Raw genomic sequence first — 27,961 nt, forward strand, 5'->3', positions numbered from 1 at the left:
CAAGTGAGTCCCTCGCCACTTCGCGGTTCACTTATCGCGGATTCGCATTTCGCGGATTTTCTCATAATGCATTTTTTTTTTTTTTTGGTGCATTGTGCTCTGCATTCTGATTCGCTAAAAACTCCACTCCCGCTTCTTGTATCAAAACATGCTACGAATTGTGCTATCATTTTGTCGTCTCGTGCAGTTATGTGTACGTACATAAAACAGCTTGGCAAATTTACATTAAGTTGGCCATTATCTTGTTAATTTCGAGCATCTCCTAAACCCATAATGTCGACGAAACGGCCTACACGTGAGTCACTGTATTTGTATACATGTAATAGTTGCTAATTGTAAAAAAAAAAAAAGTTTTCTATTTCGCGGATTTCACTTATCGCGGGTCATTTTCGGAACGTAACCCCGCGATAAACGAGGGATTACTGTATACCCTTTGTTGGCAATGACAGAGGTCCAACGTTTTCTGTAAGTTCTCACAAGGTTAATAACAAGTTCAAACAGGTGRCATTAATACAGGTAACGAGTGGAGGACAGAGGAGCCTCTTAAAGGAMAAGTTACAGGTCTGTGAGAGCCAGAAATCTTGCTTGTTTGTAGGTGACCAAATACTTATTTTCCACCATAATTTGCAAATAAATTCATTAAAAATCCTACAATGTGATTTTCTGGATTTTTTTTCTCATTTTGTCTGTCATAGTTGAAGTGTACCTTTGATGAAAATTACAGGCCTCTCTCATCTTTTTAAGTGGGAGAACTTGCACAATTGATGGCTGACTAAATACTTTTTTGCCCCACTGTATGTGCAGATGAGGATGTGCAAGTAGAAATACTGGTGTGCAAAAGAGCAGAAAAACAAAAACAAATATGGGGATGAGGTAGGTTGTTGGTTGGATGGATGGGCAACATACAGATGGGCTGTGTACAGCTGCAGTGATRGGTAAGCTGCTCTGACAGCTGACACTTAAAGTTAGTGAGGGAGATATAAGTCTCCAACTTCAGTGATTTTTGAAATTCGTTCCAGTCATTGGCAGCAGAGAACTGGAAGGAAAGGCGGCCAAAGTAGGTGTTGGCTTTGGGGATGACCAGTGAAATATACCTGCTGGAGCGCGTGCTACGGGTGGGTGCTGCTATGGTGACCAGTGAGCTGAGTTAAGGCGGAGCTATACCTAGCAAAGACTTATAGATGACCTGGAGCCAGTGGGTTTGGCGACGAATATGTAGCGACGACCAGCCAACGTGAGCATACAGGTCGCAGTGGTGGGTAGTATATGAGGCTTTGGTGACAAAACGGATGGCACTGTGATAGACTGCATCCAATTTTCTGAGTAGAGCGTTGGAGGCTAATTTGTAAATGACATCGCCYAAGTCAAGGATCGATAGGATAGTCAGTTTTACGAGGGTAAGTTTGGCAGCATGAGTGAAGGAGGCTTTGTTGCGAAATAGGAAGCCGATAATAGATTTAACTTTGGATTGGAGATGCTTAATGTGAGTCTGGAAGGAGAGTTTACAGTCTAGCCAGACACCTAGGTATTTATAGTTGTCCACATATTCTGAGTCAGAACCGTCCAGAGTAGTGATGCTAGTCGGGCGGCTGGGTGCGGGCAGCGATCAGTTGAAGATCACGCATTTGGTTTTACTAGCATTTAGGAGCAGTTGGAGGCCTCAGAAGGAGTGTTGTATGGCGTTGAAGCTCGTATGGAGGTTTGTTAACACAGTGTCCAAAGAAGGACCAGATGTATACAGAATGGTGTCGTCTGCATAGAGGTGGATCAAAGAATCACCCGCAGCAAGAGCGACATCATTGATATATACAGAGAAAAGAGTCGGCCCGAGAATTGAATCCTGTGGCACCCACATAGAGACTGCCAGAGGTTCGGACAACAGGCCCTTCGATTTGACACACTGAACTCTATCTGAGAAGTAGTTACTGAACCAGGCGAGGCAGTCATTAGAGAAACCAAGGCTGTTGAGTCTGCCGATAATAATACAGTAATTGACAGAGTCGAAAGCCTTGTAAATTGATGTGAATTGATGTGAGGGTCCCTTAGGCTACAATACAATTATGCCTATATTGTATGCCTATATTTGGCAGCAATGGCAGCAGGTAGATCAACAAGTAATTTCAGACATACAACATTACACTTCACACACATCTTAATGACATATCAGAACAGAGCAGTTTTCAATTCAGGGGCAATGTGTTATTGGTATCCACTGCTGCCTAATCCTACCCAAAGAGGAACCTATAGTTGCAATAGAGCAGCGAGAGAAGGGGGAGATATGCCACTTATGTGAGTTATGGAGGAAGACTACGGGTGGTCAAGCTGCACAGGTCAGTGTGCAGGGCAGAGCTGATGCTGCCTGTGGTCAGACGGGTCAAAGTTACTGCTGCTCTCCATCTAATCTAATGACCAAGGGCCCAGAGGGTCAATACCAGCCATGGTCTAATTACCACTGCAATGGGTGAAATGGTTACACACACAGGGACCATGGATTGTTCTGCAATAGTTAGGCCTACACATTATTTGAAGACTTTCTCCTGACATTATTGGCATTTTTGCAGGGGCATTTTAATTTGAAATAGCCTACCAAATGAAATATGAAAATAATAAGATTATTAGAACTTACTGTTTTAGTCATTGTGTTTCCATCTGTCTCACTGAGAGCTTGGAGTAAATAAATGTGTATGTGTGGGATTATCCCTCGTCTTGATACGGTGCTCTTATAGGCCGAATAGTTACGTACTGTCTTGTTAGTGCTGACTTCTGTTGACAAGGAAGTGACACAAGGGCACAGAGTATTCCATAGGCATAGGCCATGACTCTGCAAACATGCTGAAGTCCTCACATCAACATCAACATTAGAGGACTATGTGATTTATTTAGTAAACAGTGTAGCCCATTCAAATGACAGGTTTATAAGCTAGGAGAGAAGGCTCATGAGATGAATGTGGGAAAGTATGTGAGGGGTACAAGATGTGTTTCCCTAATAAAGGTGAAGCTGTAACACAGGATAGTTATAGGCCTACTATATTAAATATTTATTAAGGGTAGGCCTATAAGTAGTTTATACGCATTTAATTATTAGTTTATAGATAGTATTAAAATCTGTTAAACAGTAACACATTGGCTGAAATTGGTGCTTGTCATGTAAACTTCTTGCCTATGTTATATAAGCTATGTTGGTATTGTAGCAAATTTGGGGGGTAGCCCTGACCGGGACTCAAACCTGGGTCCAGCAACTGTCAAACTAACACCTTAACTGTTAAGCCAAGAGGTCCAAACCTCTTGACAAGGTCGCTAGGTGTTGGTTCTTCAGGATCGGTGTCCCGTCCTCGGGACGGTTGAGCTAACGTAGGCTAATGCGATTAGCATGAGGTTGTAAGTGACAAGACAATTTCCCAGTTTTGAACTTGAAAAGTTATTAATAAACCAATTAGGCACATCTGGGCAGTCTTGATACAAAATGGTGAACCGAAATGCAATGGTTCATTGGATCAGTCTAAAAGTTTGCACATACACTGCTGCCATCTAGTGGCCAAAATCGAAATTGTGCCTTGGTTGGAATAATACATTCTCTTTGCATTTCAAAGATGACGGTAAATATATTTTTTAAATGTTTGCTTTTTTCTTTGTACTATCTTTTACCAGATCTAATGTGTTATATTCTCCTATATTCCTTTGACATTTTCACAAACTTCAAAGTGTTTCCTTTCAAATGGTATCAAGAATATGCATATCCTTGCTTTAGGTCCTGAGCAACAGGCAGTTGATTTGGGTATGTCATTTTAGGCAAAAATTTGGAGGAAAAAGGGGCGGATCATTACCCCCTTCCTTCGGCAAAGGGTGTCCCCACACTTCTCTATAACAAGTCCCTCACATGTACACTCCTCTCTGAAGGAAGGGGGTAATGTAGCGACCTTAACGCAACACCTAGCAATCTTGTCAAGAGGTTCGGGCCTCCTGACGTAACGGTTAAGGTGCTTTAGCTTGACAGTCACTGGACCCATCCCACTTCTGACACCAATGTAGCGATTTTAAGGGGTAGCCCCGACCGAGACTCGACCCGGATCCAGCGACTGTCCATCACCTTTCGCCAAGAGGTCCGAACCGCTTGACGAGGTCGCTAGGTGTTGGGTTAAGGTCGCTACAGTATTTAGGGGGAAAATCTATTAAAGTCATTGATGGAGTTCTGAATTATACAATCTGTTGTAGTTTGCTGACATCATCTGGTTGAAATGAGAACTGCACTAGGGACCACGCTGTTCCTAGTGTAGGAATTCAAATTATTGATAGAAAGACCCCGAACCTGGAAATCTTTGTCGAACGGAGGTAACTGAACTCTTCATTGTACTTCCTGCTCCAATGGGAACCCGACTGTTTGTGACAGTCGGTTTCCCATTTTACGTACACGAAAGCGTTTTGCAACTTTGACACACTCCCCTAATGTCAGCTTGCCCGTCCTTTGCCCTGTGCTCAGCTGACACAACGCGGTTTATTATGCTTTGGGGAGCAAGAGTAGGCTTGTGTGTATTTCACCAAAGACTCGCTTCAGGATCCAAGTATTTACCGCCGATTGTTTATCATCGTCGCAACATGTCTTCGACCGGATCAACACAATTGAAACGCCCGATTTCACTACTGGGGTCGATGGCGTTTGGGGGGCGTGCTGACTCGGAGACAAGCACAAACATGGTGAAAGCCTACTTGGAGCGCGGCCACAACGATTTGGACACTGCCTTCATGTACACAGACGGACAGGCAGAAACTATCATTGGGGGAATGAATCTACCCAAAACGGGTAACGAACACAGCTTTAATAGCCTACTGTCTAGTATACTAACATTGAAAACAAAAGTAACATTATAATCTGAGTATGCTATGTTGTACCACTGCCGCAAGTGTTTTTATTTCACCAGATTTCATGCATACTAGTAGTAACAGTAACTGTAGTTACATCGGTGAGTGCATTAACAACTGGTGCATAAAGTGTGCCCAGATAACAAACTGCGATGTTACAAACCACTGCTACATTACCAGTATGACTTCTTACACGTGTTCTATGACCCGATTGGATCTTATCAGCCATGTTTGTGTTTATTGCCTGTATCTACAGTGAGCATTGCCACCAAGGCCAACCCCTGGGAAGGAAAGACCCTGAAACCAGAGAGTGTGCGTTCCCAGCTGGACACCTCTCTGAAGAGACTGCGTACACAGTGTGTGGACCTCTTCTACCTCCATGCTCCAGACCATCAGAACCCCATCCAGGACACACTGCAGGCCTGCCATGAGCTCTACAAAGAGGTACCGATCCGGAGGGCAACTCTCCTCACACCCACCCCGTAATACAGGCACCTAAAGCATATTTCACACCACCTGGCTCTTTTGTAGACATCTAATTTATTGCTATGTTGGTTTTCAGGGGAAATTTAAGGAGCTTGGCTTATCAAACTATGCTGCATGGGAAGTGGCTGAAATCTTTACCATCTGCCGACACAACAACTGGATTCTTCCCACTGTTTATCAGGTAACACACACAGGAAGTCTGCATCTGTCACATACCACACTGCCTTCATTCAAAATACATCATATTATTAAATAGTAACTAACTTCTGAATGCTGTTTATCCTTTTCTTTTTTGACACCACACTCCAAAAAGCAAGTTTTGTCTAATCATGATTATTGTCCAGTCGTGTGCTCCAGTGCTGCAAGGAAAGACCTAGTTAAGCTGCAGCTGGCCCAGAACAGAGTGGCACGTCTTGCTCGTCATTGTAATCAGAGGGCTGATATAAATACTATGCATACCAGTCTCTCTTGGCTAAGAGTTGAGGAGACTGACTGCATCACTTTTTATAAGAAACATTGTGTTGAAAATCCCAAATTGTTTGCATAGTCAACTTACACACAGCTCTGACAAACACACTTACCCCACCAGACATGCCACCAGGGGTCTTTTCACAGTCCCCAAATCCAGTACAAATTCAAGAAAGCGTAGTATTGTAGAGCCATTATTGCATGGAACTCCGTTCCATCTCATATTGCTCAAATAAACAGCACACCTGGTTTCAAAACACAGATAAAGCAACACCTCACGGCACAATGCCTCTCCCCTATTTGACCTAGATAGTTTGTGTATGTATTGATATGTAGGCTACTTGTACCTTAAAAAAAGTATTCTATCCTTGAGCTGTTCTTGTCTATTAATGTTCTGTATTATGTCATGTTTTGTGTGGACCCCAGGAAGAGTAGCTGCTGATTTTGCAACAGCTAATGGGGATCCTAATAAAATACCAAATAACTGTGCCTTTCTGTAGGGAATGTACAATGCCACCACACGACAGGTGGAGACAGAACTGCTACCATGCCTGAGATACTACAGCATCAGATTCTATGCATACAACCCTCTAGCAGGTACTGTGCATCTAAACTCAGCAAAAAAAAAGAAACGTCCCCTTTTCAGGAACCTGTTTTTCAAAGATAAGTCGTAAAAATCCAAATAACTTTACAGATCTTCATTGTAAAGGGTTTAAACACTGTTTCCCATGCTTGTTCTATGAACCATAATTAATGAACATGCACCTGTGGAACGGTCGTTAAGACGCTAACAGCTTACAGACGGTAGGCAATTAAGGTCACAGTTATGAAAACTCAGAACACTAAAGAGGCCTTTCTACTGACTCTGAAAAACACCAAAAGAAAGATGCCCAGGGTCCCTGCTCATCTGCGTGAACGTGCCTTAGGCATGCTGCAAGGAGGCATGAGGACTGCAGATGTGGCCAGGGCAATAAATTGCAATGTCCATACTGTGAGACGCCTAAGACAGCGCTACAGGGAGACAGGACGGACAGCTGATCGTCGTAGCAGTGGCAGACCACGTGTAACAACACCTGCACAGGATCGGTACATCCGAACATCACATCTGCAGGACAGGTACAGGATGGCAACAACTGCCCGAGTTACACCAGGAACTCACATTCCCTCCATCGGTGCTCAGACTGTCCACAATAGGCTGAACTGAGGGCTTGTAGACCTGTTGTAAGGCAGTTCCTCACCAGCAACACCGTCGCCTATGGGCACCAACCCACCGTTGCTGGACCAGACAGGACTGGCAAAAAGTGCTCTTCACTGACGAGTCATGGTTTTGTCTCACCAGGGGTGATGGTCGGATTTGCGTTTATCGATGAAGGAATGAGCGTTACACCGAGGCCTGTACTCTTGAGCGGGATCGATTTGGCGGTGGAGGGTCCATCATGGTTTGGGGTGGTGTGTCACAGCATCATCGGACTGAGCTTGTCATTGCAGGCAATCTCAACGCTGTGCATTACAGGGAAGACATCCTCCTCCCTCATGTGGTACCCTTCCTGCAGGCTCATCCTGACATGACCCTCCAGCATGACAATGCCACCAGCCATACTGCTCGTTCTCTGTGTGATTTCCTGCAAGACAGGAATGTCAGTGTTCTGCCATGGCCAGCGAAGAGCCCGGATCTCAATCCCATCGAGCACATCTGGGACCTGTTGGATTGGAGGGTGAGGGCTAGGGCCATTCCCCCCAGAAATGTCAGGGAACTTGCAGGTGCCTTGGTGGAAGAGTGGGGTAACATCTCACAGCAAGAACTGGCAAATCTGGCGCAGTCCATGAAATGCACAGCAGCACTTAATGTAGCTGGTGGCCACACCAGATACTGTTACTTTTGACACCCCCTCTAACAGAAATGGAATAATGTGTCCCTGAACAGTCACATGTCTGTGAAACTTGTTCAGTTTATGTCTCAGTTGTTGAATCTTATGTTCATACAAATATTTACACATGTTAAGTTTGCTGAAAATAAATGCAGTTGACAGTGTGAGGATGTTTCTTTTTTTGCTGAGTTTATAACACCTCTAAAATGGCAAGATATTGAGGATCATAAAACATCTCAATGTCTAGTGTGAGAACTTGGTTTAACATTCACTCTGTTCTTCTGTGCAACCAGGGGGCCTTCTCACAGGGAAGTACCATTATCAGGACAAAGAAGGTTCTCAGCCTTCAGGACGTTTCTTTGGTAACAACTGGGCTGGTGCTTACAGAGACAGGTGAGATAACAGAATAAAATATTATTATTAATTAACTAGTATGGTCACAGTAGTTACTCACAATAAAAACATGATTTGTCCAGATTACCTTTACACTAGATACAATTAAACATTACATTTGGATGATTTATGTGTTGTGTGTCAGGTACTGGAAGGAGAGCCACTTCCAGGCGATAGACCTTGTTCAGAATGCCATGGAGACAGCGTATGGCTCAAACAAACCCTCCATGACATCTGCTGCTCTACGCTGGATGTACCACCACTCCCACCTCAAGGTAACCGACCACATTCAATAATGAACAGGGACAACTCACTATCAGCTAGGTCACTTTGGCTGCATTTACATAGGCAGCCTAATTCAGACCTTTTTCCAGTAATTGACTAATTCCACTAATCAGATCAGCTCTTTTGCCATAATTGGGCAAAATATCAGAATTGGGCTGCCTGTAAAAACAGTCAATGATTACAAATCAAATTTCTTTACAATGTGAAAAGGAACATTTCACTCAATGTCAGCAGTGCTATTTAAACAATCTTCATAAGTGTATGTAGTGTTAATTGTTGGGTCCTCTTGTACCCGGGCTTTGTATCCACTGTTCCAGGGTGATTTGGGAGATGGTGTAATCATTGGGATGTCCAGTATGGATCAGCTAGAGCAAAACCTTTCTGCCTCTGAGGAGGGGCCTCTGGATGAGCGTGTGGTGGAGGCATTCAAACATGCCTGGGACCTGGTGGCCCACGAGTGCCCCAATTACTTCCGCTAGATGGCTCCTCAACAACCCTGGCTAGTCTAGAGCCCACATCTGATCGACTATGTCCACTGACTGTTGCCTTTTTACCAAATGTGCCGTATACAGTTAGCTAATTAACATGTACAGTGAGATGTAGGTTTTATAAATAAGTCAGTTTGGTTATCAGATCGATGCTTTAGCAAAATTACAAAAAAAGTGCAGATTATGATTTTGGTCCTATTATATCACTTCATGTAAATTCAATGAATCAATTGAGGGTAGTTGTGTTTTCAGAAACTTTTTCTGGTGGCTGTCTTGGCTTTAATAAACTGGGGAGCAATTGGGACAGTATTTTTTTTCTCCTTAATGATATATCTGCCATGGCCAAAGCATTTGATGAACGTTGTGGGTCACGATTTTACAGCCTAGCTTAAAGATATACTTCGCATTAACAATTCCAACTTTCTTTTGTGGGATGTTTTATAGGACAACCCAGCATACTGTAGGTTGGTACTGTTGTATTTGAGTGGACCAATAAAAATGTATAAAGCACAAAATGTATATACAATTCCATGGGTAACATTGCAATTAGGAAACACTTAGAGTACTTTGTTTTGACGTCACCTAAAAAAAAGGCACAGTATTAAAAACATTAAGTCTGAGAAGTCCATTGCTCTATCCAGATTCATTCCCTTCTTCCTCTTTGTCATCGTTATCCTGCATGGCCTCTTCCTCAGCTAGCTTCTCAAAGTCGCTCGTTTCAGAGTTCCACATGCACTGGATCTGCACTCTGAATTCAGCCATCTCAATCCCAAAGAGTTTCTATGTTATGGAAAATAAGTTAATTTGATTAGATAAGCCATTTATAGGACCATCTAGCAACTGGACTTGCAAAATGTCTCATAGGCTTATCAGAAGGTGTAGCCTGGGGGAACACTTTAGAACTCACCAGAATACGGGCCTGTTCAGGGGTTAGTGTGTCTCCCTCTTTGCACACTTCATGGTCTTTCAGTAGCGTCACCACTCCTACGACAAAACAATGGGGTATAAGCCAACAATTGCAACATGTATTCCTTCTTTGGAATGAATCAGAAGTTGAAGTTTGTATCAGAAGCATCCTATCATTACAGACTTAGGAAAGCGTTCTCTSAACATCAGAGACATGTTCTCACCTTTCTTGAGTGCTGTGGGGAGTCCCAACTGTCTTAGCTGTGGCTCCATGGAGTGAGGGAACTGTTCCAGGGGTCCTTCATCAAGTGTTATGGCCATCCCTGCCTTGTTTCCTGCTCGTGCAAAATCTATCTCTTTGAACTGGCTGAAATACCTGAAGAACATTTATCAAGAGAAAAACTTATATGAAACTACCACAGAGGACAAGGAATCAGCCGCAGCACTGGATCGTCACAGAAAAGGACTCAAGCTAATGATTGTACATTTTTAATGGAAGTATTGATCTACTTACTCTTGTACCTCTTCTTTGGTTTTATTTGTGAATAACACACCCACTTCTCCTCTCAGAAACCTGCTGACCTACAAAATAAGCAGGCCGACATTAATTGAACCCCTTGCAAAGTGTCATTGTGCAATTTGACCCTCACTTTATCACAGATTTGACATACCTTGTGCAAATTGTCTTTGTACTCGCTTGTTGATCCTTTACCTATAGCGATCATCATCACTTTGTTTTTGCCAAAAAAGAATCTGTGAAAGTGAAGAAAAACCTTAGTCAAACTGGCTAGTCAGCTACATGTATTTATGCACATAACACGTAGGTGTCTGACCATTTGATTTGTCTTAATAATGAGAACCAGACTGCATAGACTAGTGTGTTGAGTGTTCATGTGTGTTCTTACCGACTGTGTTTCCAGGCTGTCCTGATGTCTTTCAATTTGTTGTTCCTCATGTTTGCCACAGAGAAGATGAACAGGTGCTTGTACATATCCACACATTTCCGCAACTATAATGTTACGGACATACAGATACAGACTATTAGTCAAAGAGTTTTAGCTGGATATCATTGTCAGACAGGAAACAACTAGCTAACTAGGATTGAATGGTCAGAAATAGTTACCTCTTCTATTAAGTTCTGTTTTGTTTCCAGACCCTTCTTGGCTGTTTTTGTTAGTGAAACTGAGAAGTGAAAAAGGCACACAATAAGGGTTAATACCTACAGGACAACAAAAAATGTTCAGCAATAGCTATATTTGCAAACATAACCTGCTTGCTAGCTAGCGAATAGCTTATGGTGCTAGCTAGTTACAGTATGTAGTTAGCTAGCTAGCGGCCTCCTCTTTCACCTCTTGATGCAATACATCCCCTGCAAATGCTATAGTAGTGAACTGCTATCTCAAGTAATGCATTCAGCCAAACTATACTTAATATACTTTTCATCTACTGGATGAATCTGACATAAAAACCTACTTTTCTTGTCTCTCTTTGACTTTGGCATGGTTCTCGCGTTGTAGAACAAGACCTAGTGAGGAAAAGGACTCCACGTGTTTCTGTCTACTGAAAATAGCTGTCCAAAATATGCCTGACAATAATTGACTATTCACTTGCATTTTCTGAGCTAATTTTCTGTCGCATCATTGAATTTAAATGAGATATTGAGTTTGATAATAGGAATACATTATTTAATCATCTGTAGAAAAATGTGCTTTACAGACATGTCTCTTTTCCCCCCAGCAGATGGAACCCTGCAAACATAAGAGGGCACAAATAGGTGTATTAACAAGGCAATCTTAATAAAGCCATTAGAACTTAGTATTGTGTGACAGAAATAATGATTTCCTTCTTTATTCTATGGAGTTTTCTGTTGAGTGTCAATAATGTAGCTACATCTTTGCATAATTCATGTTGTGCAATGACAGCAAAATTGACAGCAGTGTCCCTTGAGTGAGATGTCTGTGGCATGTGCATCTCTGAAATGTGATTCAATGTAGGATAGTTAATCAATGTGTACTGCTTTAACAAACAAATGGATACCGTGAATAGAACCATCTATGTGCGTGTTGCCTGCTGGCTTTGTGTAATAATTCTCTATGCCAGATGAGTTTATGTGTTATGTTATCTGTGAACCTGAAGTGAGAAATGCAGTAGCAAGAGGTGAAATCCCACATAGACAAATTACAGCCATATCCACAAAGCGTCTCAGGGTAGGAGTGCTGATCCAGGTCAGGACCAGTTTTTCACTTTTAGATTATAATGAATATGAATATATGGACAGATCCTATATTACACCTAAGTGCAAATGTTGTTAATTTACTACAGCTCAGAATGCAACAGCACAGTCCCCTCCAAGCTTATCACCAAGCTCAGGACTGGAACTGAACACCTCCCTCTGCAATTGCATCTTGGACATCCTGACGGGCCGCCCCCAGTTGGTGAGGGTAGGCAACAACACATCCGCCATGCTGACCTCAACACAGGGGCCCCTCATGGGAGCGTGCTTAGTCCCCTCCTGTTCTCCCTGTTCACCGCTCACGACTCCAACACAATCATTAAGTTTGCTCATGACATGATGGTGATAGGCCTGATCACCGGCGACGATGACACAGTCTATAGGTCAAGGGGTCAGTGACCTGGTAGTGTGGTGCCAGGACAACAACCTCACCCTTAACGTCAGCAAGACAAAGAAGCTGATCGTGGACTACAGAGAGCCGAGCAAAGCCCCATCCACATTGATGGGCTGTGTGACTCATCACATACGCTGCTGCTACTTTTTATTATCTACTGTATCCTGTTGCCTAGTCATTTTACCCCTTACTATATGCACATATCTACCTCAATTATCTCGTAGCCCTGCGCATCGACTCTGTACTGGTACCCTGTACTGGTACCAACAAATATGAGGGAAAATACAGTTCCCCAAAATTGAATGATGGACAAATTATCCCTAGAATTAGACTAGGCTACCTTGAACAAAAATGTAGCCTAGTCTAATTCTAGGGATAATTTATCCATCATTAAATTTTGGGGAACTGTATTTTCCCTCATATTTCTGCATTTTGGGCTTCAGAGCTCCCAGTCAACCTCTGCACAAAACACAAATTGTTCAACCTTAAAATGAAGCAAAACAATATCACCTTAAAAAAAAGATGACAGCGTGATAGATGGCCATCAAATTATCAAAGCCATAAAGTTTGGTGTATTTGAGAGCACCAGCTGTTCCGGATGACTGTGTGATCTCGCTTTCCATAGACAATGTGAGTAAGACCTTTAATTAAACAGGTTAATATTCGCAGACCGAATACCAGGACTCTAATATTTGAACAAAAACGTTTTGTTCAAGGTAGCCTAGTCTAATTCTATGGATAATTTTTGTTCAATGTAGCCTAGTCTAATTCTAGGGATAATTTGTCCATCATAAAATTAGGCGGAACTGTATTTTCCCTCATTTTCTGGACTTTGGGCTTTATTATTATTTTTTGTACTGTGAGCGCGTGAGTTTGTTTTTGCTCGTGAGGGGGCGTAACAGAGAATGGGAGGGGCGATGCATACGTTGCCCAGTTGAGCAGCTTGAAATATGATCCAGCGGCGCCACGAAGAGGCAGGGCTATAGACTAGAAGCATAGTGTTATCACACCGAGGTACCAGAGTTCGGAGAGATACGTGAATAGGAGCAAAGAGAGAGAGAGAAAAAGAGAGAGAGAAAGAGAGAGAGAGTAGTGTAGTGTAGAGAATGGGAAAGGGAGTAACTGGGAGCATTCAGCATCTGACAAATCAAAGGCACGGTGTCTCATATTCCTGCGTATAGCAGAGGAGGATGGAGCCTTGCCGGTTGAGCCAGAGGACTGGGCCGATAAGATGATCTGTTTGTGGATACCATTGTGTTTTTGTTCGCACCAATAGGAACATGTGTTTTCTGGAGGTTTGAGGAAAGCAATGGTTGCATCACCTTCAACTGCGCTGTCAATCTCATTTCAAAGAGCCACATCATAAGAAACTCCGTGGGGAACTGGCCTTTTGGAGGATATGCAGAAATAGGATCGGTTTGGTTGTTAAATTATTTTAGCAAACCAAGCATTAAAACCAGCGGTTATCAGTTTTATGTTTACCAGTATGATGAACTCTTTTTTTGATACTTCGCCTGCTGCTATGATCGCTACAGTTCCTGTCAGCCGTATGTCCACTTCTGGGTCGGGCGCGGTAACCAGTGCTCTGCGAAATGATTTGGGGTCCAATATCCATGTCCTGAAGACTCTGAACCTGCGGTTTCGCTGTTTTCTTGCTAAGGTTCATGAACTAGAGCGGAGAAACAAATTATTAGAGAACCAACTGCAGCAAGCCTTGGAGCAACAACGATACCAAGTATACACACGTGAAGTAGCTGTCCAAACCGACTCTACTGAATCCCGACTGCCTGGCACCATTTGGAGTTTCACGCACGTGAGGAGACACGGCGAGCGCTATGAGACTCTCCAGGGGCCCGGTGTATCCTGGAATCACCCGGACGGTGTTGGGGTCCAAATCGATACCATCACACCAGAAATAAGAGCTCTGTATAATGTTTTGGCTAAAGTCAAGCGAGAGAGAGACGAATACAGGAGAAGGTAAGTACCAACAAACTACTGCATTCCGACAGTGACATCAGTGCGCATTTCCCATTGCAGCAGTTTTAGGCCTGACTGAAGCAGCAGCATCAATCTACACATTATTTCTGCATTTAATTCTAATTGGATGGTAATAATATATGCTGGTTATTTGTCACCAGATAGGAATTAATGAAATGCGTCATTGGTAGCCTAATATAAAGAAACTGCAACTCTCAAAACCTCAGATTTGGTGAAAGGTGGACTGATTCATTGCATATTTTGGTAGCCAAGCAGCAAGGGTATTGTAACGCTTGCCAAAACCATGCGATTGCGCGATACCCTCTAGACTTCAGTTTAATTTTAACTCAAGGCAGATTTGTTAACTTTTTACATAATTGTTTAATTTTCACTCTACTAGGTCTGCAGGCGTTTTTCCCCACCCAGTACTAACACACCCGTTTGAAATAATGAACTAATCATCCTCCATGATTGGCTGAATCAGGTTTGTTACTACTGGGCTGGAACAAAACCTTGCACTGTACCTCCCTGGGACCAAAGTTAGGTACCCGAGAGCCGTCATTCATCTGTTTCTGCTGGGTGTTTTGTTGTTTGACACTGTGTCAAGTATAGGCTGGTTACATTCAATCCTATGGAATAGTAGAGATGAACCATTGTTTGAAACCTCCTTCACTGACCAGTGACCCATGAGCAGTTATGTGGCTTCTAGGCCTGAAGGTGTTGTTATCATGGTGGGATATAGAAATAATAAAGAATATAGCTAAAAGCAGCCAGAGATTATACAATACAGGTTGTTTGCAATGTTTCACGTTGGTACAGTAATACATGTAGCGAGGATGCTGAAACTAGAGGGTATGTCCGATGGAAAATGGTGGGAAAAATCTAATTTTATTGGTCGCATACACATATTTAGCAGATGTTATTGCGGGTGTAGCGAAATGCTTGTGTTCCTAGCTCCAACAGTGCAGTAGTATATAAGAATTCACGACAATACACACAAATGTAAAAGAATGGAATTAAGAAATATCTAAATATTAGATTGAGCAATGTCGGAGTGGCATTGACTAAAATACAGTAGAATAGAATACAGTATATACATATGAGATGAGTAAAGCAGTATGTAAACATTATTCAAGTGGCCAGTGATTCCAAGTCGATGTATATAGGGCAGCAGCCTCTATGGTGCAGGGTTGTGTAAATGGGTGGAAGCCAGCTAGTGATGGCTATTTAACAGTCTGATGGCCTTGAGATAGCAGCTGTTTTTCAGTCTCTCGGTCCTTGCTTTGATGCACCTGTACTGACCTCGCCTTCTGGATGATAGCGGGTGAACAGGCCGTGGCTCTGGTGGTTGATGTCCTTGATGATCTTTTTGACCTTCCTGGAGGGCAAGGTAGTTTGCCCCCAGTGATGGGGTGGACAGACCACARCACCCTCTGGAGAGCCCTGCGGTTGCGGGCAGTGCAGTTGCCGTACCAGGCGGTGATACAGCCCGACAGAATGCTCTCAATTGTGCATCTGTAAAAGTTTGTGAGGGTTTTAGGAGCCAAGCCAAATTTCCTCAGCCTCCTGAGATTGAAGAGGCGCTGTTGCGCCTTCTTCACCACACTGTCTGTGTGGGTTGACCATTTCAGATTGTCAGTGATGTGTACACCAAGGAACTTGAAGCTGTCCACCTTCTCCACTGCTGTCCCGTCGATGTGGATAGGGGCGTGCTCCCTCTGCTGTTTCCTGAAGTCCACGATCAGCTACTTTGTTTTGTTGATGTTGAGTGAGAGGTTATTTTCCTGGCACGACTCTCCCAGGGCCCTCACCTCCTCCCTGTAGGCTGTCTCGTCATTGTTGGTAATCAAGCCTACTACTGTTGTGTCGTCTGCAAACTTGATGATTGAGTTGGAGGCGTGCATGGCCACGCAGTCATGGGTGAACAGGGAGTGCAGGAGGGGGCTGAGCATGTACCCTTGTGGGGCACCTGTGTTGAGGATTAGCAAAATGGAGGTGTTGTTTCTTACCTTCACCACCTGGGGATGGCACGTCATGAAGTCTAGGACCCAGTTGCACAGGGCGGGGATCAGACCCAGGGCCCCAAGCTTAATGATGAGCTTGGAGGGTGCTTGGAGGGAACTATGGTGTTGAATGCTGAGCTATAGTCAATGAACAGCATTCTTACATAAGTATTCCTCTTGTCCAGATGGGATAGGGCATACAGCGATTGSATCGTCTGTGGATCTATTGGGGCGGTAAGCAAATTGAAGTGGGTCTAGGGTGTCAGGTAAGGTAGAGGTGACATGATCCTTAACTAGACTCTCAAGCACTTCATGATGACAGAAGTGAGTGCTACAGTTACCTTTGCTTTCTTGGGTATAGGAACAATGGTGGACATCTTGAAGTAAGTGGGGACAGCAGACTGGGGTAGGGAGAGATTGAATATGTCCGTAAACACTCCAGCCAGCTGGTCTGTGCATGCTCTGAGGACGCGGCTAGGGATGCCATCTGGGCCGGCAGCCTTGTGAGGGTTAACACGRTTAAATGTATTACTCATGTCGGCCACGGAGAAGGAGAGCCCGCAGTCCTTGGTAGCGGGCCGCGTCGGTGGTATTGTGTTATCCTCAAAACGGTGTTTAGCTTGTCCGGAAGCAAGACGCCGGTGTCCACAACGCGGCTGGTTTTCCCTTTGTAGTCTGTGATTGTCTGTAGACCCTACCACATAAATAAGAATTCGTTCTTAACTGGCTTGCCTAGTTAAATAAAATAAAAATGTAAAAAACATATGCTTCGTGTCTGAGCCATTGAATTGTGATTCCACTTTCTCTGTACTGACATTTTGCCTGTTTGATTGCCTTACGCAGGAAATTACATTGTTTGTATTTGGCCATATTCCCAGTCACCTTGCCATTGTTAAATGTGGTGGTTTGCATTTTCAGTTTTGCATGAATGCTGGCATCTATCTACTGTTTCTGGTTTGGGTAGGTTTTAATAGTCACAGTGGGTACAACATCTTCTATACACTTCCTGATGAACTCAGTCACCATATCCGTGTATTCGTAAATGTTATTCTCAGAYGCTACCTGGAACATATCTCAGTCCGCATGATCAAAACAATCTTGAAGCATGGATTCCGATTGGTCAGACCAGCGTTGAATAGACCTTAGCATGGGTACTTCCTGTTTGAGTTTCTGTCTATAGGAAGGGAAAAGCAAAATGGAGTCGTGGTCAGATTTGCCAAAGGGAAGGTGGGGCAGGGCCTTGTAGGCTTTTTGTAAAGTTGAGTAGTAGTGGTCCAATGTTTTTCCAGAGCGAGTACTACAGTCAATGTGTTGGTAGAACTTCGGTAGCATTTTCTTCAACTTTGCACTGCATTTGAATTTCACTCTGTCATTGCAATTTCAAACCTGATTACACTGTCTTAATGGAGACAACCATGGTAGAATGGTTCATAGTGTGGGTCTCCCATCCAACCCCAGCTTCCTCTTTGCTCATACCGGTTTCATTTCCCAGAGCTTTGGTCATCAACTGGTTGATCGCGATCAACTGGTCGATCTTTAAGGCATTCCTAGTAGATCACCAAACATTTCTGTAGAAAAGCAAATTATAAAGGCTTGCCCCGCTTTTTTTATTACTCGTGTTGCGCTGTTGGCGGTAGGTACACTTGATTCAGAAGCCCAGCGCAGCGGGTAGGCAAAGTGTTCCAATTTTGAACCATTTAATTTGTCAGAAAGGACAAAATCCGCCTACCCAGCGGACCAGGAGATCTGTGGCTAAATCGAGTGCGCCTACTGCGCTGGCCAATCGGAGAGCTCAAATCAGTGTCTACAAGTTTGATACTAGCCTACGAGAGATTTCATAACTTTCAAAACAATAACCAGAGAGAGACTGTCAAAGAATACAGCAAAGAGTTGGTGTTTTTATGGGTGAGTTCATGTAAAAAAAATATTCAGCACTGTCAACACTGTTTTTATTCTCCACGATTAAAAAACATAAAATGTCTACTCCCTACTTCCACTTGCGTTGCAATGAATGAGTAGTCAAATGTATTATTAGCAGCTCGTTGTGTATATTTTAATATCGATGAATATTTCACTTTCTCTGGTCATAGGAACACGAATTTGTGCTTGAGGCAGATGTGGTGGTCCTCGAGTTTCGCCATCAGGTGGAAGGTTGTTTTTAAATGTTTGAGCGTATGCTTCAGCCAAGACATCGGCTGCTAGTCAGATTATCATATCTCACAGGCAGTCACACTGTGGACTAACTAACGTCTCCAGTGGCTCGAGTGCTCTCGTTGCCACGGTAACCCCCTGCCCTTAAAGGGGCTGCTGAACATTTGTCTCACAAAAATGAAATACAATTGAGCAATATACCCAGGGGGTGCAACTGGTTTTAGAAGTGGTGGGGGTGGGGAGGCATGGCCCTATGGCCCTTCTAGCTGTTTCTATTTAGAACAACAAAAAGTAAGCAAAAATGCCCACAGTCATCAAGCTAGGTAAGAGATCATTATTAAATATGTTTAATTAATAAGACTGAACTAGATCAATGATAATTCAATAATCTATATTGTGTTGCAACTTTAACCAATAACTTAACAAATGAACAACTCTTACAAATAAAGTACAAAGACTTAACTTTTGATTGACTTTATTAAGATATCAAATATCTTAATATCTTATTTCAGCCAGTCCACCCAGCCAGCCCGTGCAGCCTGCATGTCCGACCCACACCAGTCTAGTCAATAACTCAACACTCTCCCCAACACAATTTCCTTCAAGTCTTTTTAAAAATGTCTCATGGGAAAGGTTTGGAAAGCAAAAGTTTCATAAAAACACATACTCCTACACATTAATACACAGAAACAGAACATCCTCCATATAATTCATATCATAGGCCTAATAGTACTGTAGAGCTCTTTTAACTTGAAGTCTCCAGTATCAGCATAAAAAAAGAGATGGGAGAATCTGCAGACATGCTGAGATAAAAGAACATACTTGTTGCCATAATTCAGCCAGCCTTCACAAGACCATAACATATGCAAATTTGTGTTTTACACCTCCAGCAAAATAATACAATTTCTGGGTGCATGATATTCTTTTTCACTGGCATATATAGTAAGTTCTATGGATGGTCTTAAACTYCAGTAATTTATATCTGTGCTTATATGAACATGTCTGGGAGTTCTAACATATCTGAATCCATTCATCATCAATTTTGTTTGACTTTTTTTTTTGTCATTGGGAAAAGCCTCTATTAACCCTTGATACAGTTTGGAAATCAACTTTAGAGGGTTGTCAGACTGCCTTAAAATAGTTTTGATCTTTGAAGCTTCTTGCTTGTCCAGTGTTTGCTGCACTGAGAGAATAAAGTGTTGTATCTGCGTAAGTTCACCTCTGCACCGATACACTGGTATTCCCTGGCTGCCTAACCCTGATGAGACCCAGGTCACCATCTGATCCTGCTCAAATGAGGCATGACAAAGAATTACCTTAGTGTACATTTATGCATTATATTATCCAAGAATAAAATCAATGGTTCTGTAAATGAAATAAAAATTATTCCCAGATCCCAGACTTTAGCCTACCCATAGACTCAATGATGGAATGTCACCATCTGARCCTGCTAAGGCATGATGAGCATAGTGTTGTGTACTGACTGTGCACCATGACAGTGAAGCCTGTAGAGCTGTTTATACCGTGTCAGTGTGAAAAGTAGGAAATAAGATAGGGAAACTGACAGTTTAATAACGTTACATTGCTTTCCTGACTAATAAAACTTGTATCGCGCTGAAAAAAATTTAATCAGAATATTGGTCTTCAATCGCTTGGCCGCTGGTTTCATCGGTTGATTCAGGTCTAGCGTGATTGAGGCAAAAATAATAGCAAAGGTTAGTGAGCTAGATGGTTAACGTTAGCCAACTTTTGGCTATCTCTAACTAATGGTACATCATCAAATTTACTTCAGTTGAAACGGGACAAATCAAAGGCTACAAAACATTTCCATATACACAACAGCTGTTAGATACTGCTATTTGACAGATAGCTAGCTAACACTGAACTGGCTGTGCTAGCTACTAGCTAGCTAACTAGCTGGTAGTAGTTCATTCACTTCAGTCGAGAGGGGATGAAACATTACCTAACATAACATGTCAGTTACATTATTAGCTCACCACTGGGAATATATATATWTTTTTCTGTCAAACAGCAGTTAACTTGCCATTGAGATCAGTCAGCTAACGAGTAGCCAGTTTCTGCTCTGCTTGCTTTACAACTCATAGAAAATGTGCAAAACAGACAGCAGCTGCCTCTGTTCATCTCTCCTGTGCTGGTCCTATACACCAGCCTTTCAGCAGCTTTGCCTTACACCACAGAGCATGCAGACAGGCTGTGTGATGTGCCGTACTAAATCCAACCGGCTGAAACCGGGAAAAAGCCTGCATGGTCCTAACGCACACTGGTGCCGTGTTTTGTATCACAGTGCAATGATAAAACTGGGGGGAACAAAAATGCAATTTCAGAATGCGTGGGGGGGGGGGGGATCACCATTGTCCCCGTCCCCAGTGAAAGTTGCGCCTCTGAATATATCACATCACTTCTTACTAGTAATAGATGTATTGTTTTAGAAACAGTACAAAGCATGGTCATCCATTTTTTGTTTTTTGTTTAATTATGGCGTAAAAATATTTTGGCTGGTAAAAAATCTGAGTGGCTGTTAGATTTTTAAATCTACCTGCCACATTGGCTGGTGGACCAACAAGTTAGTTTCAGGCCCTGAACTGATCTATTTTTTTATCCAAGCTCGAGTTTTTAAATATAATATGGTCTAAGAAGAACAATTTTGCCAGGCATATAACCAATATGCTGTGATAATGTATTAGGCCTGTCTACTGCACAAACCTCATACCTACAGAACTGTTTTTATTAGGTTATGTTTTACATTTAAGTTGTTTACATTTTTTTATCTGAGCGGTAGGTCTCGCCTTATAAAAGGTTGGTGACCACTGTCCCAGAGGATTTCCTGCAGCATCCGTGGCCCAGGTCACTACTGCAGGGACCCTGTCAACCACCTCTGTTGCCCCATGATTCAACCAGGGAAGAATTCCGTAAGACCCTAACTTAACCAAGAGTTTGGCTATGGGACAGACTCACTTCCATGCCCCCATACTGACTCAAACTGATGAAGTCATGAACTGTGTTTAGCAATCTTACTTTGGATGGTGATTTAAATAGRAAAGTAGCCCATTTGAAACTCTGCTGCAAATGACTGACAAGGCATGGAACAATCTTGCAAAGCCCTGCTCACATTATGATTGGGAAATACCAGCTCCTTGTACTTTAGACATTTCTGCAGTTAAGGTAAAAAAGGCCTAGGCCTAATGCTTCCATTGCTAAATCAGGGAGTCAGTAGATATACACACAGGCTTCAGACACTATTGATATTCATAAATGCACTTCAGCTAATAGCCCTCAAATAAAATAGCAATTCATTCTGAAAGGCAAGATTGCATTTCCTGCTGTTCATTATTGAATGGACGGAATATTCAGGCATGATAACAACTCAACTGAGTAGGACAGTCTGTCAAAAGACTGGCCTACAGCTTACTAACTGTTATAACCCTGTTATAACTTGTAAATAAGACTTACATTCTCAAATGGAAAATCTCATGCAGAAAAACAGACATTGGTGATGTCATTTCATGGGTCAGTGACTACATGCATGACAGACTTTCCTGGTTACTATACTGTAGAGAAGCAGTTAATATACTATTACTGTGACAAAAATTCCAGATTGTCTGCATAATCAAATAACATTCAGCTCAGACATCCATACATACCCCACAAGACAGGCCACCAGGGGTCTCTTCACAGTCCCCAAATCCAAAACAAATTCACGGCAACGCATAGTTTTATACAGAGCCATGATCGCATAGAACCCTTCCATCTTCATTTACTCAAGCAAACAGCAAAATAACCCTTAAAAAAAGTATAAAAAAACAACTCATGGAACAACCGGGACTGTGAGGGAATAAAAAACGCACACACATTCACTATACCCTAGCTCAAGACCAAACATTTTAAGTAGGCAAAAAAAATATTAAAATAGAGCGCAATCCTGTTTAAAATAGAGAGCAATAGTAATGGTGTCTAACTCCGCCATGGTTCATTGAACAAAGCCTATGGGAAATGAATGGAGGTTTTGTAGGGTTTTTGTATAAATGCAGAAAATAAGGTCTGTAGTAAACACAGGSTTAGGATGTCTTATATGTTTTGTTCTATGAGATATGCATTTATGAAAAGGGAAAAAAAGCACATAAAGCACAAATGCTTCATAATTCATCAAGGTCATGTTAACTGACTGATATTATTTCATAGAACAAAACATACAAGATCTCCTCAGCCTGTGTTAACCCTCAAACCTTATTTTTGGTGTTTATCCCAAAACCCTATTCTTTCCCCATTTTAATTTTCCCCATAGAAATGGCAGAACAAACCAGAAGTAACTAATTTCCGGGTTTAGGACTACAAGTTTACTAGCTCTGTGCAACGGTTGTTTAGCCTATTAAATGGCTGGCTTTAGGACCACGAGGCGCATTGCGTGTATTTTTTTGTTCACTATAATATTACGGTGCTAATTAATGGCTGGGGTCATTTTTGTTTGTTTTTGCTGTTCTCCAAATAGTCTTTTAGAGTTTTTAAATTGTGTAGAAATGCAGTATACAAGCTTCCTGCTATACCCAAGGTTCAGCTGAACTGATGCAACTGACCTTCAGCCCAGTGTGCTGATTTCTTAAAGCTTTATATGTGTGGACACACCAGGAGATGTTTGGACCAGAATTAGTTTTTGTCAACCAGATTTGGAAAAATTTAGATGGAAGTATCTGATACAGTATCTAGAGACATGGCAAGAAGTAATTAATTCAATATGCTAAACATGTCATGACAGGATTTGTTATTACATGTTTACATATGGTTCCCGCCAGGGAACAGTACATTTCTTATTGCGCAGTTGCACAATGTTTATTGTTTTGCAGTTGTGCAACTGTCTCTGTTATTTCTTGGTCGCAAAGTTTAATGCCAGATTTGTTACCTGTTATCTGATTTTTATAACAGACTTTTAACAGTCTGAGCATGACATAGCAAGCCATAATTATTTTTGGGGATGCAAACACGCACACATTTTATTATTTTATTTACCTTTTATTTAACTAGGCAAGTTTGTTAAGAACAAATTCTTATTTCCAATGACAGCCTAGGAACAGTGGGTTAACTGCCTTGTTCAGGGGCAGCACGGCAGATTTTTACCTTGTCAGCTCGGGGATTCGATCTTGCAACCTTTCGGTTACTAGTCCAACACTCTAACCACTAGGCTACCTGCCGCCCCGTGTACGTACATGCACACAACATCGTGTCATGGATGGGTTCAGTAAGTCAGTGAGATATCCACATGCTGGAATATGTGGACAAGAAGGTTACATGTCTTTCATGTTGACAAATGACAATAGAAAGATGGGCGACCAGGGTCATTGCCAGTGCCCCAGTTCAGATTGTCTCTCCTTGAGATTCAGCAGGAGTCGTGCTGAATATCACTGTGATAAAGATCAGACGGTTGTCAGGACAGTTGTGTGTGTGGTGGTTTTTCTCAAGGACTTATTCAGGATAGGCTTCATGATAAAAAGCTAATCAAAGCAGTGTGGCTGAAGACAGCTTGGTAACCTTTCCTTCACCCCTATACAGTATGTGTTTATTTCGCTCCATTACTGTAGTCATATAATTTATATGACACTGTATCATTTTACCATGTTGGCTGATTTAATGATCATGTAAACCAAGGTGAAAGTCATCCATACTTAATACCAAAGCGATGGTTGAGTATGAGAAACACACACAGGCTTAGAGATGTAGTTCTTTCTATCATGAAAATGGTATTTGAGCTCCATCTCAATCACTCACACGAGAGAGATGGAGAGAAAGAAGGAGAAAAGCAATGTCCTCCTTGTCCCTTCTTTTTATTGACAGTGTATTGTGGCAATAAAGTGTGTGTGCGTGCATGCGAGTGTGTGTTGTGGAAGTATGCTTTTTTTTTTTTTACTGTAATGTGTTATCCTTCTAGTGTGGTGGTGACACAATACGACATTGTGTTTGTGAGTTTTTTGTTGAATGGCGTGCAGGCTTCACACAGGCTGTGTGTGTGTGGTAACTTCAAACCAAACGTGAAAGAGAGAATAAAAAGATGGAGTATAGTTGTAAATGGGCAATAAACTGATTCAGTCTGAAAGCATCCTGCAGTGGGATGTTACACAATTTCTATTTGCAATAATTGAAATTATGACTACCCAGGTTTCAAACCTGTGACATCTGCACAACTCAATGCCTTGTTAGGCCTGTGAGCTAATCCTTCCAGTAGGCATAAGCTTTGCGAGCTAACACAAGTCTTCCGTTCTCAGGCAAGGTTACTCATCATGTGACCATAGTTCACTGAATCACCTCTGTTACACAATTCTTACTTCAGCAGTTCAGACACAGCGTAGCCCTCGAAGACACATCAACAGTAAACTATGCCCCAGTTGGGATTTGAACCAGTGATCCTCGGTCACTAGTCCGCTCTTCCTAACTGTTTGGCCATGCCACTGGAGACGATCCACTGCCTTCCCGGATGCCCTTTGAAAAGGACCTGTTCCAAACCCCATGCAGTGCAGGCATGCAGCATAGCTCCTCGGGACAGTTTCTTCCAGCATTAATAATTGAAGGCAGCTGAATTTAGCTGCATCGCCGAGTGTGGATCAATGAGATGAGAATCCTGAGGAGACACTTTCTCTGTGCTTTGATCTCTCTGCTGCTGCTCAGAAGATGAAAGGACTAATTGGGCTTGTTGGGTCAGATTTAGCTGCCTCCCCAACAGGAGGATAAAGACCTGCCCACGTGAACAACCTAATATGGGTAATTACAGAGCACGATGACCTCAGGTTGCAGGTTGGAACTGTATAACCATTTCTCTTGTCTATATCCAGTTTCTAATGATACATGATGATTCCCCAAATATAAACATACTTCTGCTGTATGTATGCACACCTTTTSCCACTGTTGTGGTCTGCAATATGTAATCTAGATCTGCTGTTCAGCTAGAACTTTCCCTGTACACAGCAGTCAGTCTGTCCCAGACTGCACTGCATCCTGGCACTCAGCCCCTGCTGATAGCCCCTCTTTCTACCCCCCGCTGATACACAGGCAGAGGGAACTCATTTCTGAGAGCACACAGCTCCTGGTGATTCTCTCTCTCTCTCTCTTCCCCTAGCCTTGTGGAGGTCAACATAGTGATATCAGACTGTTATCAAGGTCAGGACGTTGTCACAAGTATCTACTGTGTGTCATTAGAAGCTCTCAGTTATCCTCAGTAGAGTTGATGTTAAGCTGCTTCATTTCATGAGAGGCTGCAGGCTGACAGTAAGGTCAACGATAAGAGTGCATTGGTGTGAAGGAGACAACAAGGAACTGTGGTGTCTCCATATTGATTCACAACAAGGAACTGTGGTGTCTCTCCATATTGATTCTGGGGGAAACTCTGGGTGGGTAGTCACGTGATGGAATCGTTCTTCCTCATTTGCCTCTGTGTGTCTGCTTTTTCAGTGAGTGCACCATGTTCCTGATTATTCATGGATATCGATGTAGCTGAGCACGGTGGCACACTGCCATGTATGAAAGTGCAGGAATGCACCTGTCTCTTCTAACCACTGTTAACCGCTATAGCAGGAGGCTATGGACTAGTGGATAGGGACATTCAGTGGTAGACACACATCAGGAGGGGCATTATACTGCTGTACAATGGCTGTACAGAGGACTTGGGTCTCTATCTGTGCATGTTAGTGAAACAGACACTGTATACAGACACAGTATCTCTGCTGTATTTCAAGATCTTATTAACACAGAAGAAACATTATCTTGGTTGACAGCTAAGGAGCTACAAGACTTAGTACACAAAGAGACAGCCTCAATCACTTACACACCCTGGGCTTAGGTTAGAATAGCCTTTTTGTGATGGTGTGCTGGCGATTTAGGGATCGATATGGGTCAGCGTATTTTGTCTCGTTATGGGTGAGTGAGCTCAGACAGGGATATTAGAGCTATCTCTTACATATACCGTTACATTAGCCCAGGCTAGACATATCTGTCTTAGAGACACAGTAACACTTAAGATACACTTAATGCAGTGGGATGGAGAGCACATGAACCTTCAGTGGCAGCGTTTTCATTATGTCTATTTAAGTGGCTCACCATGCAAGGGCTGGTCATCATGGTGATGTAGACATGCTTTCTGTAGCGCTCTCCCAAACAGAGAGATAGACAGTGGGATGAAAAGCCAGACTACACATGTACTGTATGCAATGATTATCTATTATATGTTTATTATTGGTGCCTTGCTCTTTAGTATTCATTCAGGTATAGTTTGCTGTAAGTTATAATTTTGTGGGCAGGCACTGCGGTGCCACGAACCATTCTAAACTACCATTCAATTTATTGGCAGTATTTCATCGTATTATCACTAAGTGATCTTTGTAACCTACTGTATATTGAATTAGGATGCTGTCGGTTTTGACCTACTGTACCTTTAAGCCAGGGGATAAACAACCATGATGGATCATGATGAGAGTGAGGGGAATTGAAATAGGGGGGGAAGCTGACTTCCTGTAAATACAGCTGTCATGCTTTCATGGGAGTTCTGATTTATTCTACACTTTCTACAGGTGTGTGTACTTAGATGATTAAAGGGATGTGCCATGGTGTATTTACACAGGGATAATGGAATGCAGATACATGGCTTTCCTGTGGTTTATACTGTACACACCCCGATTTCAGGAGGATTTGTGCCAAAGGTCTTCTCTAATGAGTCTATCCACCCACAGCTCCACCCAAACCAGGCCTGAGCATGCCATGGGTGTGTGTCTCAGTGATGACATAACATACATATATATTATTTATTTAACCTTTATTTTAACTAGGCAAGTCAGTTAAGAACACATTCTTATTTTCAATGACGGCCTAGGAACGGTGGGTTAACTGCCTTGCTCAGGGGCAGAACGACAGATTTTTACCTTGTCAGCTCAGGGATTCAATCTTGCAATCTTACGGTTAACTAGTCCAACGCTCTAACCACCTGCCTCARGAGGAGCCRGCCTGTTACGCGAATGCAGTAAGAAGCCAAGGTAAGTTGCTAGCTAGCATTTAAACTTATCTTATAAAAAACAATCAATCAATCATAATTACTAGTTATAACTACACATGGTTGATGATATTACTAGTTTATCTAGCGTGTCCTGCGTTGCATATAATCGATGCAGTGCGCATTCGCGAAAAAGGACTGTCGTTGCTCCAATGTGTACATAAACATCAATGCCTTTCTTAAAATTAATACACAGAAGTATATATTTTTAAAACCTGCATAATTTAGCTAAAAAGAAATCCAGGTTAGCAGGCAATATTAACCAGGTGAAATTGTGTCACTTCTCTTGCGTCATTGCACGCAGAGTCAGAGTATATGCAACAGTTTGGGCCGCCTGGCTCATAACTAATTTGCCAGAATTTTACGTAATTATGACATAACATTGAAGGTTGTGCAATGTAACAGGAAT

General features: G+C 42.4%; 3 protein-coding genes across 6 annotated transcripts in view; 2 read left to right on the forward strand and 1 right to left on the reverse strand.

Moving 5' to 3' along the window:
• The first annotated feature begins 4,411 nt into the window (after positions 1–4,411).
• Positions 4,412–9,360, forward strand: akr7a3 (aldo-keto reductase family 7, member A3 (aflatoxin aldehyde reductase)). The gene is made up of 7 exons (XM_023992773.2): positions 4,412–4,798; positions 5,114–5,301; positions 5,420–5,524; positions 6,312–6,408; positions 7,973–8,072; positions 8,218–8,347; positions 8,675–9,360. The coding sequence occupies exons 1-7, from the start codon at positions 4,444–4,446 to the stop codon at positions 8,834–8,836; spliced, it is 1,137 nt and encodes a 378-aa protein (XP_023848541.1). The 5' UTR covers positions 4,412–4,443; the 3' UTR covers positions 8,837–9,360.
• On the reverse strand, positions 9,305–11,330 carry LOC111967616 (mRNA turnover protein 4 homolog). Its single transcript, XM_023992787.2, has 8 exons — positions 11,225–11,330; positions 10,875–10,933; positions 10,657–10,760; positions 10,423–10,504; positions 10,266–10,333; positions 9,976–10,127; positions 9,753–9,829; positions 9,305–9,625 (listed from the first exon to the last, which is right to left on the reverse strand). The coding sequence occupies exons 1-8, from the start codon at positions 11,250–11,252 to the stop codon at positions 9,479–9,481; spliced, it is 717 nt and encodes a 238-aa protein (XP_023848555.1). The 5' UTR covers positions 11,253–11,330; the 3' UTR covers positions 9,305–9,478.
• Positions 11,331–13,351: 2,021 nt separating this feature from the next.
• LOC111967623 (intermediate filament family orphan 2) overlaps positions 13,352–27,961 on the forward strand; it is a 37,952-nt gene continuing 23,342 nt past the window's right edge. For all 4 annotated transcript variants that reach the window (XM_023992799.2, XM_023992808.2, XM_023992818.2 and 1 more), the window contains exon 1: positions 13,352–14,355. In XM_023992799.2, the coding sequence (XP_023848567.1) occupies positions 13,853–14,355 (503 nt within the window). In that variant the 5' untranslated portion in view covers positions 13,352–13,852. The remainder of the gene's footprint in view (positions 14,356–27,961) is intronic.

This window comes from Salvelinus sp. IW2-2015, linkage group LG1 (assembly GCF_002910315.2).
Source record: "Salvelinus sp. IW2-2015 linkage group LG1, ASM291031v2, whole genome shotgun sequence".
Classification (NCBI taxonomy): Eukaryota; Metazoa; Chordata; class Actinopteri; order Salmoniformes; family Salmonidae; genus Salvelinus; species Salvelinus sp. IW2-2015.

Coding starts and splice junctions, on each gene's coding strand:
- LOC111967616 (XM_023992787.2), bottom strand. CDS start 11,252: ATGCCAAAGTCAAAGAGAGACAAGAAAA. Junction 10,505..10,656: donor ACAGCCTGGAAACACAGTCG/GTAAGAACACAC, acceptor TCACTTTCACAG/ATTCTTTTTTGGCAAAAACA. Junction 9,830..9,975: donor CCCCACAGCACTCAAGAAAG/GTGAGAACATGT, acceptor GTTTTGTCGTAG/GAGTGGTGACGCTACTGAAA.
- akr7a3 (XM_023992773.2), top strand. CDS start 4,444: ATGTCAGCTTGCCCGTCCTTTGCCCTGTGCTCAGCTGACACAACGCGG. Junction 4,799..5,113: donor AATGAATCTACCCAAAACGG/GTAACGAACACA, acceptor CTGTATCTACAG/TGAGCATTGCCACCAAGGCC. Junction 8,073..8,217: donor GCTGGTGCTTACAGAGACAG/GTGAGATAACAG, acceptor GTTGTGTGTCAG/GTACTGGAAGGAGAGCCACT.